Below are 13,596 nucleotides of genomic sequence, written 5' to 3' on the forward strand. Positions count from 1 at the left end.
GGGGGGGGGGGGGGGGGGGGGGGGGGGGGGGGGGGGGCAGGGGAGAGGCAGGAGGTGGGCAGGAAGAGGGGAGGGAAGAGTGGGGAGAAGCAGGAGAGGAGCAACCAGAGAGCCAAGGGCCCCTTCCCTTCCCTGTGCCCAAGACACCCAATACTACATCAGCCTGGTCTCCCTCCTGGCCAGTGGCCCCGTGGACGGTGACCCTGTGCCCTCTGTCCAAAGCTACCCAGCCCCCCACTCCCTCCAGAAGATACTAGAGCGAGGGAAGGCGATGCAGCGCCCAGCACAGGCGGAAGGTCAAGGGGAGTCAGGGCGGTGTCAGGTGTCTCGCTGATGAAGTGGGGCGGGGGGGAGACAGAGACAGAAAAAAACAGAGAAGGGGCCTACTGGGAGAACTAGCGGGCAGGGAGAGCGGTTCGAGGAGCGGGCGGGGGGTGGTCCCCGGCGGCGCGCGCTCACCTGGTCACCGTGCGCCGTGCGCGCGGGCTGTGCGCCCTCTCCAGGCCCAGGCGCGCCCCGATGCCGGCCAGCACCAGCAGCGCGGCGACGCCGCACACCGCGTAGACGGCCGTGTGGCTGCGCTCGCGGCCCGGGTCCCGGGGCGCCGCGGTGTCGCGGGCGCGGGCGGGCGGGCGGCCGGTCTGGACCCAGGCCGGCGTGTCGTAGTTTGAGCAGCGGCTCTGATCGAGGCGCCGCGGCCCGTCGTGGCAGCAGAAGCGGTAGCCGCACGTGCCGCAGCAGAAGCTGTAGGCGCCCGAGCTGCAGTTGAAGGGCGGGTCCCATTGGCCCATCACGTCGTAGTAGCCCCGGCAGCGGTCGCCCCCCGCCGGGGCTGTCGTGCCGGGCGCCGCGGGCCCCTGCGCCTCAGGAGCCCCCGCGCGACCCGACGGCGGCCGCGCCAGCAGAAACGCTAGCCGAAGCGCGAGCGCGAGCCGGAGCCTGGGCGGACGGCGGCCGCCGAGCAGTCCCAGCGCCCCGGCCCGCGCCATCGGGCCCGCGCCTCTCGCTACTGCGCCCGGTGCATGGCCGGGCGCTGCAGCTCCCTGCGGCTCGGCTCCTCCGCTCCCGCAGGGATCGCGCCGGCTTCCAGCGCACGCCGCCTCGGCCGTCGGCCTCCTCTGGGGACCCCAGCGCCGGGAGGGCTGGATCTAGAGCTCCGAGGCCGCACCTCCGGTGGGCGCGTCCTCCGCCAGGGCTCACCTCGGACCCGAGCTGCTCGGTCAGCGTCCTGGGATCTCCCCCGGGCTGGACGGCAGATCCTCGCCCGCGCGCGGTCCCCGGCTTCTTCCCGGTCCAGTAGGTGTGCGTGTCTTGGCCCTAGCAGGGGGCGCGGGCCGCCTGACTCCGCTGCCTTCCCGCCGCCCGCTCAGTGCAGCCCGCACTCTGGCTCCTGCTCCGGCTCCGGCTCCCGCTCGGGCTCGGCGCGGGCTCGGGCGGGCGGGGGAGGGAGAGAGAAGGGAGGGCGGGAGGGAGGCAGAGCCGGGGGGAGGAGCGCGGCCACCGCGAGGGGCGAGAGGGGGCAGCAGGGACCGCGCAGCCAGGGCGCCCCACAGGGGACCCTCCCCAAAGGCTGCCCAGAAACATTCCTCTGAACTGGGCGCTCAGCGGGGATCAACTCTAGGGCCTGCGACTGGAGCGTCCCTGTCTTAACAGGTGCAGGGACCGAGGCGCGGAGGTCAAAGCAGCTCGGAATTGCCCCGGGACGGGGAGAACCACCCTCCCATCTCCTTCTGTCCCCTCTATTCCTTCTGATCATAACATGAGAAGGACCCCTTCCCCTCTCGGCGCCTCGATTTTCTCATCTGTCCCGCTGGCAGCGCGGCTTCAGAGGGCCAAGGATTTATCCCACGGCGCGAGTTCAGTTGCAGAACCTTCCGAACGCTGGGCTGGGGTCCCGGGATGTCTCCATCCCCGCGTCGACGGGCACGGCCAGGCTGATGCATTCCCGCGATCTGCTTCCTCCCCAGGTGTGTGGAGGGGGAGATTGGGTTCTCCCCCGCCCTGGAAACGGAAGGCTTGGAAGAGGAAGACCTCTGCACTGCGCGAACCGCAGGTCATTTCACAAACCGAGGGGAAGGGGAAGGGTGTGGGGGCTGTAAGGAGCTCGGACCTGGTCCCAGCACGGCCCAGTGGTGTTTTCCGAGTTTAGCTGAACTGGAGAATGTGGTGGTGCCGCTGTGCCTGGCTTCTCCCTGCCTCAGTAGCTCATCTTAACATCAAAAACTCTTCCTGGAGGGCACACTCATAATCTGCCCCTTTCAGGAGGTAGGGGTCGATATGGAACTTCCCCCTATCCAGATGGAAACAGCAGGAGGGCAAGGACTGGGCATGCAATTCACCCAGTGTGCAGCACAGCTCGGGCCCCTGCCAGCATTTGCTGAATGAATAACTGAACGAAAGGGCTGCAGCATCTAGCTTCTGTGAGATGAAGCAGTGGGACTCCCTAGGGTCCCTCCTGGATCCCTTTCCATCCGTCCTTCACTCAGCAACTGGGAAGAGCTTATGAAAGTGGAGGAGGTGGGGGAGAAGAAGAGGAAGGATTTACATTTTAAGGAGGATCAAGTCTGTTGCCTGACATGAGGGCCTGTCAGGCTGATTTCAGGTATTAGTGGGTTCAGACAGGAAGAGGAGGTGACTTCCCCACCCACCCCCACCCCATCCCCTGCACAGCTTCTCCTTGTGCCTTGGCCAAAGACAGCCTGCTCACATACCTACATACACACATACACACACTTACCATCCAGCCCTGAAGACCTCACCCTCATTAAAGGATGCCTTATTACCAGTTTAGAAGAAAACACAGATGAACAAAGGAATTAAATGAAATTGCTTTAATCCCATCACCAGAGACCACCACACTAAAATATGTCATACTTTCCATGCTGGCTTGTAACTGGTTTGTAGTTTACTTTTTGCCATCCTTAAACTTTTTGTTTGTGATTCTTCTCAGAGCTTCAGAGCTTTCCTTTCTGGAACATCCTTTCCTGCTTCCTTGGCACTGCTAGAAATGGAATCTGTGGCACAACCCGCACCGCTGGTATTTAAGTCCCCACCACCCTCTGCCCTGGAGGCTGCAGTGGCTCTGAGGGTGGCCACTTCTCCCAACTTTCCCACCCATTGCTGGGCACTCAGTTGAAAGAAGCTTGTCTCTGCCCCCTTGGAACTGGGGCCTCTTCCAAGTTAGGGTGACCCTGCTGGGTCAGAGCAAGTGTCCCAATGCTGTCCCTTCCTGGGCCCCCTCCTGCCCCCATTGTCCTGGCACTGGGTACTTTCCTCATGTTGACCCCATCAGGCCTTCAAATACATATACATAGTGACAGTCACTTGTCCAATGAAGAAAGTGGATTACAGTCCCTCCCAGGGACTGATGTGCAACCCCCAATGCCCCTCAAACACACACACGCACATGCACACACGGCTTCCTTCCCATCTCAATTCGATTCAGTGGTCAGCCAGCAGCCATAAGTACCCACAACTACTGAGTCTGTGCCAGGCACTGGATACCCTCTCCTCTCCATGGGAACACCTGGCCGCAGGGAGTGAGGGCAGCAGGAGAGGGCAACTGCGGACACAGAGCCCAGCTGACCCTGACTGGCTGAGTCCTGGGATCTGATTGCCCATTCAGCTGACACTGCCCCAGGTGCCTGGCCATGTGCCTCGTGAGGGGATATGGAGATGGAGCAGCCTGGCCGAGGAGTGACCCCTTTGCCCTGGACCCCATGGTCTCTCACCACATCAAGGCTCCAGGGCACCCACCCCTTATCTCTTCTGCCTACCCCCCTCCACTACCACCAAGCCTGTGTCACCAAAACTCATCCATTGATCCAGGCTTAAAATAACCCCTGGCATCTGCAGCGAGCCCCGCGGGGCGGGCAGAGGAGCCGAATCCCTGCTCCTGAAGGGCACCCGCCCCGCCCCCAGCTCCCAGTGCTGGCAGCTCCAGTGTGCGGGTGTCTGAGCGTGCTTGAGTGAAAGCAAGAGTGTGCATGTCCAGGGCTAGCATGACTATGAGGGCCCTCCCTGCACAGTGGGCATGTGTGCACACACGTGTCAGCATACATGCTCCTGTGTGCACACGGCCTTCCTCCATGTTGGGCCCTCATCTGGTGCCCAGTTCTGGCTGTGGAAGGATGGGGGCCCTGAGAGGTGTGGACAAGATGAACATCCTGTGCTGGGAATCAGTGTCCTCATTTTAGATGGTGGGTGACCTCTTGGGACAAGTCCTAACATGTATGATAAATTATATTGTTTGCTGAGAACAATGGCAAGGAAAATGTCGGCCCTCTCAAGTGGAAAACTGCTTGGGGTATTCTAAAGTAGCAAAGCAGGGTATGTGTATCATACACCGGTGAAAACAATTCTTTCAGCACAGGATATGTGACCCCCCCCCCCCCCCGCCGTGGCTCCTTCGTGGAGAACACTTTCTAGTTTGTCCTTGATCAGTGTTAAGCAGGCACCAGCTGCCTACCTAGTTTATCTTGGTTCTATGAGAAAACACAGAACACCTGTTGGTTCATAATAATCACCTGTTCAGAGAGAATAAATACCTGGGTCAGCAGCTGCTTGAGGCCCTCAGCCTGGAATGCTGTCAGCCCCTGAGGCTCTCAGCTTGGAAGGCTGTTGGCCCCCAGATAGTCCCACTTTGCTGTTCTGTCTGGGTGTCTATTTCTCAATGCCTTCAGCACTGCCTGGGTGGGTGTCGGTAGTGCCCAGTCTGCCAGCTCTGCTGAGTTCTGAGAAAGGAGGTTTGGGATTTCCTAGAGAGAAACTCAAGACTCGGAGAGGGGCAGTGACTTGCTGTGACCAGCACACAGCCAGGAAGGGCAGGGTTTGGCCTGGAACCTGCACTCTGAGCCCTGAATCCACATTCTGGCCAGTTCAGCACACCCGGGAAGCACTTCTACCCCTCGACAGGGTCCTCACCAACGCCTGACCCAGGCACACCTGCCCCCTGCCCGGACACACAGGCTGCCCTCCCTTCTTTGAATGCCGTTTCCAGCCCCACATGCCTAGAGCTTTTACGTATTATTTATTTTACTTTATTGTTTTGAGATGGAGGCTCACTCTATCACCTAGGCTGGAGTGCAATGGCGCAATCTGGGCTCACTGCAATCTCCTCTTCCCCGGTTCGAGATTCTCCTGCCTTAACCTCCCGAGTAGCTGGGATTACAGGTGCCTGCCACCACACCCAGCTAATTTCCATATTTTAGTAGAGACAGCGTTTCACCATATTGGTAGGGAACTCCTGACGTCAGGTCATTCGCTTGCCTTGGCCTCCCAAAGCTCTGGGATTACAGGTGTGAGCCATCATGCCTGGCTTAATTTTTGTATTTTTAGTAGAGACGGGGTTTCACCATGTTGGCAGGGCTGATCTCCAACTCCTGACCTCAAGTGATCAGCCTGCTTAGGCCTCCCAAAGTGCTGGGATTACAGGTGCTAGCCACTGCACCCAGCTTTTAATCCTTTACTTTGGAGCCAGGCTGACCGGGTTGGAATTCCCACTCTCCAGGTCCATTCAGCCTTTCCAGGTCTCAGTTTTGTCATCTGCAAAATGGGCTGCCGGTATCTCCACCGGGTTACAGGGAGAAGCAGTGGACCCCAGACAAGAAACAGCCAGGTACATGTGGCTTTGTGGGAGCACCCACTGAAGCCAGACTGAGAAGACGGTGACCTTGGATGCCACCCATAAGCCTCCAAGGCTTCATTACTAAGCTAATTTCACCTCTGTTTGTTCAGTGATGGAGTTACTCAAGAAACAAAGGTTCTTGGGGACTCTGGGCTCCTGCTGGTGCAAATGCTGGTACCAGGAGGGGGTCTGGAGGGAGGGCGCATGGCTGTCTTTTTCTCCCGAGAGGCAACTCTGACTCAGGCTCCAGCTGCCTGTGGGAGGCAGGGGGCGACCGGGCTCATGAGGCTGGAAGCTGGGGTTTAGCTCCCCGTCCCGTTGCCCCCGAACACTCTCCCCAACCCGCACCCTGCCCTGTCTCAGGGAGTCGCACTCCAGCTGACACAGGTAGTCCCTCTGCCTGAACGCCCCCACGAGCTCCTCCTCCAGGACCCTCCAAAGCCCTGAGTGAATGTGCGAATCTGAATCTGGAGCGGACACCGAGACCATAGTGGGAACCAAGAGTGGATGGAGCTCCACGGAGGCCACAGCACGTGCATGAGGACAGGTGCGCCCTCCCCGCCAGGCCCCCAGTTCCTGGGGCGCAGTTTCGTGCAGAGGAGTCCTGCACCTGCGCCTCGCTCTTGAGTCAGGGCCATGGGCCGCATTCAGGGCCCCCTGGCTCGGGATGCACGTGAGGACACAGACTCCGAGGGTGCAGAAGTAGGGAGCCCGAAGTAGGTGCCCTAGGCCTTGGTCCCGCGCGTTATCCGGTCCCACGCCTTTTCCTGGCTCCTGGGCCTTGACCCCACCCCTTTCTAGTCACCCTTCGGCGGTACCTCTCCTCCCAAGCCCCACGCCCAAATAGCCCCGGGCCAGTGGTGGCCGGGCTGACGGCAGGAACTGCGCAGAGACTCCTGCCCCAAAGTCGCTAGATTCGAGCCCGGATCCCAGATTTTCTGCAGCCTAGGGGATGGGGGAGAGATGCCCAAGGTTCCTCCGGTTCCTGGGACCCCAGTAGCCTCCCTCCCCTGCCCAACGCCAACCACTGGAGCACCCCCGGAGTCCCAGGAGGAAAGCACAGGGGTGGGGAACTGGCATCTCTTTCCTCACAATTGTGCCCCACTCTGCCAGAGATTGGGGGCTGTCATTTCTGCTGTACCCCCATCTCCTCCCCACTCCCAGGTCATGAGGGCAGGACCAGGCCTGCTCCCACCTCCCTGCTGGGAGCGTTCCCTGGCCATGGCAGGGGCCCCTCTGTCCCTACATATCACATGACCTCTTCAATCTCCAAGGACAGCTTGGTGGGCCTCAAGAGTCCATTTTGCAGATGGGGAAGAGGGTCCAGAGACCTGAGGCCCAGGGAGATGCTACCAGCTTGTAGGGGTAATGCTGTCCCTTCTGAGACAGAGGGAGGTGAGGGGTCAGGCCTTTCTCCCCGGCCTCACCAGCTGGGCCTCCCCAACCCCTCCTGGAGCCCCCAGCCTCTGGCTACCAGGCAGGAAGTGAAAGGGGCCTGCAGGAAGCCCCAGGAGGAAGCGATACTTAAGCCAGCCCTGCCCCCACCAGCCAGGGCCCTAGGGACCTGGTTGGAATCAGACCCTCCTTAAGGAAAAGCTGGCCTGAAACACAGGCTCGGGGTGGGGGGGGGGGCTTTTCCCTTTAGTTCCCACCCCAAAAAAACAGTCCTTCCAGAGTCTACCTGGGGATCCCTCTTACCGAAAAGAGACTGGTTGGGGAGAAAATACTTCAGTGGTGATGAAACCAAGGGGTGGGGCCTGGCATCCATCTGGAGTCTTCCACTCCCAAGGAGGGTGTGCCCATGACCTGCTGGGCAGGCATGCCGGGCAGGGGCAGGAACCCAGGGTTTGCCCAGCTCCACCACCTACCTGTTCTATCTTGGGCCGGATTCCTTTACCTCACAGGGCCTCCCTTTTCATATCTGCAAACTGGACCATGTAATCCCTGCTCATAGATGTGAAATGGTCCAGATTTTCAGGAGAAAAATTGGACCAACAGGGACCTTTTTTTTTTTTTTTTTTTTTTTTTTAAAAAAAAGTCAAGGCCTGGCCAGGTGCAGAGGCTCACACCTGTAATCCCAGGACTTTGGGAGGCCAAAGCAGAAGGATCACCTAAGGTCAGGAGTTAAGACCAGCCTGGCCAACATAGCCAAACCCCTTCTCTACTAAAAATAGAAAAATTAGCTGGGGGTGGTGGTGGGCACCTGTAGTCCCAGCTACTCGGGAGGCTGAGGCAGGAGAATTGCTTGAATATGGGAGGTAGAGGTGGCACCACTGCATTCCAGCCTGAGTAACAGAGCAAGACTTCCCCACTAAAAAAAGTCAAGGCCTTTGGTGCAACAACTGTGCTGGGACTCGGACTCCTGCACAGGCCCATGTGGAAGGAAACAGGCACTCGAAGCCTCAACAGCCAAAACCAACATGGCCAAATGCCCAGGTGGAAAACCTTACCATGTTGAAAGGCTTATTGTGATTGGAAAGTCTTTAAAGAGAAACTTACCAAATATTAATATGATGGTCAAGACATGAATTTAATGTATAGAAATGATTACAATTATGTAGAAAAACACACACTGCAGGCTTGGGGTTACTGGACATGGGTCATTTCTTTCCTGGCTACATCATGGGTTCCCATCCAAAACTTGCAGATTGTCTACAAAATGCATATCTCCATTTTTTTCATAAAATTTTAAAGCAGGGGCCAGGTGCAGTGGCTCAGGCCTGTAATCCCAGCACTTTGGGAAGCCAAGGTGGGCAGATCACAAGGTCAAGAGATCGAGGTTGCAGTGAGCTGAGATCACACCACTGCGTTCCAGCCTGGAATGCAAAAAAAAAAAAAAAAAAAAAAAAAAAAAACCCAAACACCCCACCCCCCTCCTCCAGGTGCTCTTATGAAGATCAAATGAGGTATCGATATGACGGCTATGGGTCTCAGTCTCCTTATCTGTGAAATCCATGTGAGAATTATCTAAGGCTCCTTCCTTTCCTTCTCTGGGGGCCACAGGCCGGGAGGAGAACCTTACATCCAACCTCTCATTTTTCAGAAGAAAAAACTGAGAACTCGGGAAACTTCCTATCGGCCAGAGGGTCCAGCTGGGACAGAGAGATCCCCAAGGTTTGCATGTCTGGGCCCCAGAGGGGTTTCACCCACACTCTGGGTTTTCACCTGCTGAGCTAACCCCGGATATAGCCAAAAAAGGGGTAGTAGATGGGGTGGGCAGAGGAAGATGATGTGGGAGAGATGGGGTGTCCTGGAGAAGATGGGGTGTCCAGGAGAAAATGGGGTGAGAGATGGGGTGTCCAGAAGATGGGGTGGGAGACACAGTGGCCAGGAGCAGCTCAGACTCCCCCAGCCTCAGATGGAGGGGAGTGGACAGCTGGGTCCATGTGGGCCTGACCCCACCAGCCCTCTCCCACACCTACTGCTTATCCATTTGACCACACCCTGTCACCTGGCTCCCTGGGGGCAGGGGCATCTGAGATGGGTTCACAGAGCAAGTAGCCAGGCAGAGACCTGGATGTGAATGGTCACTGTCTTCTGAGCTGGGCACAAAACAGGCCCTTGGGACAGTAAGCACTGAGTCCAGAGGCCTGGCAGGGGTCTACAGGCGACTCCGGTGGCTGCTCAGGAGAGGCAGGCAGAAAACATCTGCTGCAGGAACAGAACATGCCCAGGGCCCAACAGAGGGAAAACAGTACCCAGAACTCCACCTTCTGACTCCTAGTCCAGTGCTCCCTTCCAAAGATGCTAACCTGCAACAAGTTCGAAGGAAGCTGCCCAGGGCGGAATCTGGGTCAGGAGGTCTGACCCTGTGCAGGAGGGCAGGCAGGCTGTGCAGTGTCGTCCAGGACTGGAAAGAGATGGCCTTGTCCCCAGACCCCAAAACAAGGTACATCCTTGTAAGAGGAGGGAGCAGCTTCCACTGTGACAGTAGGTGACCTGGGGGCTGGCACAGACTGGCCAAATGACCCCAGCACTAGGGGGGGCGGTGCTTCAGGGGAACAAGCCAGAGAGAGAAGGGAGTTCAAGGAACCTCATGTCCACACAGTTCAAGGTCACAGGCCTGCCTGGCCTCTGCACAAAGGAGCCTCCTGTAGGTCCCGGCCATACCCCGTGTATGGCTGAATGTGCTGTGCCTTGGAGCAGCTGGAACCCCAAGTGGACCCTTAGAGAGCTGCCTGCCAGCATGCTCCTCAGCTCGAGTTTGGAGCCCAGCCCTGGAGGCTGCACACTTCCTCCCAAGTGCAGGCTTGTGGCTCTGGAAGCTGCCACTGGGGTCAAAATGGCATCTTAGGTTCTGGCAGATTGGGCCAGTCTCAGGGTTGACCCTGGGATACAGCTACCTGAGAATTAGCAAAATCCACCTCAATCTTTTATTCTTTGTTATTTCTTTTTCTTTTTTTTTTTTGGGACGGAGTTTCGCTCTTGTTACCCAGGCTGGAGTGCAATGGCGCGATCTCGGCTCACCGCAACCTCCGCCTCCTGGGTTCAGGCAATTCTCCTGCCTCAGCCTCCTGAGTAGCTGGGATTACAGGCACGCACCACCATGCCCAGCTAATTTTTTTGTATTTTTAGTAGAGATGGGGTTTCACCATGTTGACCAGGATGGTCTCGATCTCTTGACCTCGTGATCCACCCGCCTCAGCCTCCCAAAGTGCTGGGATTACAGGCTTGAGCCACCGCGCCCGGCTATTCTTTGTTATTTCTTAAAATAATCTTGTACTAAACCTTAAAGCAAGCAAACGCATGAATTGGTTACTTTTGCTATTTGCATCAGTTTAAAAGCAGGACAGCTCTGAGGACAGGTATTAAAGAAATACAGGCCAGGCCAGGTGGCTCATGCCTATAATTCTAGCCCTTTGGGGAGGACGGCCTGAGGCCAGGAGTTTGAGTCTGGCCTGGGCAACATATTAAGATCCCATCTTCAAAAGAGAAAAAAAGAAAAAAAAATCAGCTGGGCAAGGTGGAGTACCTGTAGTCCCAGCTACTCAGGAAGCTGAAGCAGAAAGATCACTTGAGCCCAGGCTGCAATGAGCCAGGGTCCCATTACTGCACTCTATCCTGCGTGATAGAGCAAGACCCTGTCTTAAAAACAACAAAAAAAGACCAGGTGTGGTTGCTCATGCCTGTAATCCCAGCAACTTGGGAGGCCGAGGTGGGTGGATCATGAGGTCAAGAAATCGAGACCAACCTGGCCAATGTGGTGAAACCCTGTGTCTATTAAAAATACAAAAATTAGCTGGGCATGGTGGTGCATGCCTGTAATCCCAGCTACTTGGGAGGCTGAGGCAGGAGAATCACTTGAACCAGGGAGTCAGAGGTTGCAGTGAGCCAAGATCACACCACTGCACTCCAGCCTGGCGACAGAGCAAGACTGTCTCAAAAAAAAACAACAACAACAACAAAAAAACCACACCCAACTACTACAAATTAAGTATCCTCCCACTTGGTCTTTTTTCAGATTCAGTTTGGCTTAATGGTGCCGTCCCCATTTTAAAAGAGAAGTCTCTTACTCAGAGCGCCCCAACCTTTCGAAGGCACAGGAGCTGGGCTACCACCTTCAAGGGCTGTCAGAGATGGTATGGTCTGAAGCCAAAGGCGAGCACACCAAAGTCCATGCTGGCTGAATGCTGTGGTCGGTACTGTCTGTGCTTCTGCAGGGTTTAGCCTGGTCCCAGAAAGAAAGCAGGTGCATGCTGGAGTGAAAAGCTGAATTTGATTTCCAAACCCCTGGCTGGGGTTGGGAGGGAGGCCAGGAGGCACCTCCTGCCAGCTATTATTGCTCAGGGCCAGCTGTCTTGGTGGTCACCAGTTCAGTGGACCCCAGCTCTGTGGCTGGCACAGGGATGCTGTGGCCAGGTGGGGTGGTTCCTGGGTCTTCCCCAGGAGGAGGCCAGGCAGGAGCTGTGGCATCAGTGGTTCCTGGAGACAAAATGATGACCTTGTCCAGGGGCTCTGGGGCTGCTGGCCAAGGGGACAGAGGCTCAGTACTGGGTCACAGACTTCCCTCCCTCTCTAGAAGCCTCCTCTGGAGGAGCAGTCCTCTGTCAAATGAAGCTCACTGCAGGGCAGGGAGGGGGTGGCACAAGGCTAACCCTGAGTCCAGAGGCCTGGCCAGTGGGGAGCTGGCAGGGCAAGGAGTTGGGGAGCTGGGACTCAGTCTGGCAAACCCTGCAGGACCCAAGCTTCTTAGACTCCAAGAGGGCAGGACAGACTCCTCCCTCAGACAGGGACCCCCTTCTCGAGACCTGTCTCTTCCTCACACTGGCGTCTGGCAAGACAGAGCTGTTCCTGGCTCCAACCGCGGGTTCAGGTGCAGGATTATGTCTCGGTGCCCAGTCTGAGCGCCGAAGGGCACACTTTTCTGCTCTCCGTCCATGTCCCCCCTTAAAGCCCTTCTCTCCCCCTGCATCATCCCCCAGGCCGTCCCCACAACCCCAGCCCCTGCGCCCTGCTTGGACTGGTTCCCCCACACCCGGAACTCACCGTCCTTGTCTCCGTCGGTGGCCTCAGTCGAGGCCGTCCCGCGAAGCCGCTGCTGTCGCCGCCTCCAGCTTACCAGGCCCACCAGGACCAGCGCCAGGACCAGTACCAGGCCCAGGAGCGCGGGGGCGCCGAAGAGCAGCCCGGGCAGGGGCAGCGCCACCTCGCCAGCCCCCGCGCCCACCGACTCCTGCGGCTGCAGCGCCGTCCCGGGCGCAGGGCTGCTGGCTCCAGCTGCTGCAGTAGAGGAGGTGCGAGGTTGGCCGGGGAGGGGAGGGACAGCGGGGAGGGGGGCGGTGAGGGCTATGCGGTGATCCTGGGTGGGTCCTCTTAGCCCTCTAAGCCCCCGGCGACTGGGGCCTCCTCCTCCCCGTCGCTGCCAGCGCCACGCGCCCCGTGGGTCCCCCTTGCCTGTTTTCGGCGGCGATTTGCGTAGGAGCCTACAGTCCACGCATTTACGGACCAGCAGGTCGTAGCACTCGGTCGGGACGCAGGGCGTGGGGACCGGCGCTTCCCTGCCCCGCAGGCTCCGGGGCCCTCGCCTCATGGTGCCAGCACCGCCGCACCAGCCTTGGGGACTGCGGCTGAGTGGGGCTCCCAGGGTGGAATTGAGGGGCGGGGCAGGGCGGAGTACTCAGCCCTGCCCCGCCCCCGGCCCGCTGGGTGGGACCGCGCTCCCTCGGGCCCTGAGCCCCGGGCCTCTCCCATTCAGCCACTCAACCAGCACCGCCTGGACGAGCCCTCTGCTAGGTGCTGGGACATGGCTGGGGCCAGACCACAGCCTCCTCTGGGGCAGGAAGGGGGATGGGCCCTGCAGCCAGGACACCCCTCTGAGTGGCTCCTCCACTCCGCCTCACCAAGGCCGCTCCATGGCCCCGGGTGCTCCCCAGTCATCTCCACCACCTACCTGTCTCCTCCTCTAGAGAATCCTTGTGCCCTTCTGGGACAGAGCTGGTTGGGGGCATCAGACACCCCCCTTGTTTTTTTTTTTTTTTTTTTTTTTTTTTTGGGAAACGGCTCTATTACCCAGGCTGGAGTGCAGTGGGTGATCTTGGCTCACTACAACTTCTGCCTCCTGGGTTCAGGTGATTCTCCTGCCTCAGCCTCCAGAATAGCTGGAACTACAGGTGTGCGCCACCACACTGGCTAATTTTTGTATTTTTAGAAGAGATGAGGTTTCACCATTTTGGCCAGGCTGGTCTCGAACTCCTGACCTTTAGGTGATCTGCCACCTGGGCCTCCCAAAGTGCTGGGATTATAGGCATGAGCCACCATGACTGGCCTGACATCAGACACTTGTACCAGGTCCAAGTAGCAGGGGGTCTGCCCTGAAAGAATCTCACACTTGTGCTGATGGGGGAAGGCAGCCTCACAGCAAGGGCACTAGCTCATGTCATCTTGGAAAGTGGGCTGGAAGGCTTCATGGAAGAGGTGATGGTGAGGTGTTTGCCAGATGGAGTAAGGTCTATGGCACAGATGGGGGTGAA

The 13,596-nt window shown here is 58.2% G+C and overlaps 2 protein-coding genes across 4 annotated transcripts in view; both read right to left on the reverse strand.

The window, feature by feature from the left end:
• Nucleotides 1-1,449, reverse strand: part of SHISA8 (shisa family member 8) — a 5,727-nt gene extending 4,278 nt beyond the window's left edge. The window contains exon 1 of the mRNA XM_032270166.1: nucleotides 460-1,449. Within this exon, the coding sequence (XP_032126057.1) occupies nucleotides 460-989 (530 nt within the window). The 5' untranslated portion in view covers nucleotides 990-1,449. The remainder of the gene's footprint in view (nucleotides 1-459) is intronic.
• A 9,576-nt stretch (nucleotides 1,450-11,025) lies between these two features.
• Nucleotides 11,026-13,116, reverse strand: TNFRSF13C (TNF receptor superfamily member 13C). 3 transcript variants are annotated; one of them, XM_032270167.1, is made up of 3 exons: nucleotides 12,521-13,116; nucleotides 12,113-12,346; nucleotides 11,026-11,590 (listed from the first exon to the last, which is right to left on the reverse strand). In XM_032270167.1, exons 1-3 carry the CDS (start codon nucleotides 12,654-12,656, stop codon nucleotides 11,403-11,405), a joined length of 558 nt encoding a protein of 185 aa, XP_032126058.1. In that variant the 5' UTR covers nucleotides 12,657-13,116; the 3' UTR covers nucleotides 11,026-11,402. The 3 variants fall into 3 exon arrangements, with proteins under 3 accessions (XP_032126058.1, XP_032126061.1, XP_032126060.1); XM_032270170.1 differs by having other exon boundaries at nucleotides 11,026-11,548; nucleotides 12,521-13,115; XM_032270169.1 differs by having other exon boundaries at nucleotides 11,026-11,587; nucleotides 12,521-13,115.
• Nucleotides 13,117-13,596: the final 480 nt, after the last annotated feature.

Source organism: Sapajus apella, unplaced genomic scaffold, assembly GCF_009761245.1.
Source record: "Sapajus apella isolate SASKATOON/1434 unplaced genomic scaffold, GSC_monkey_1.0 scaffold205, whole genome shotgun sequence".
NCBI lineage: Eukaryota > Metazoa > Chordata > Mammalia > Primates > Cebidae > Sapajus > Sapajus apella.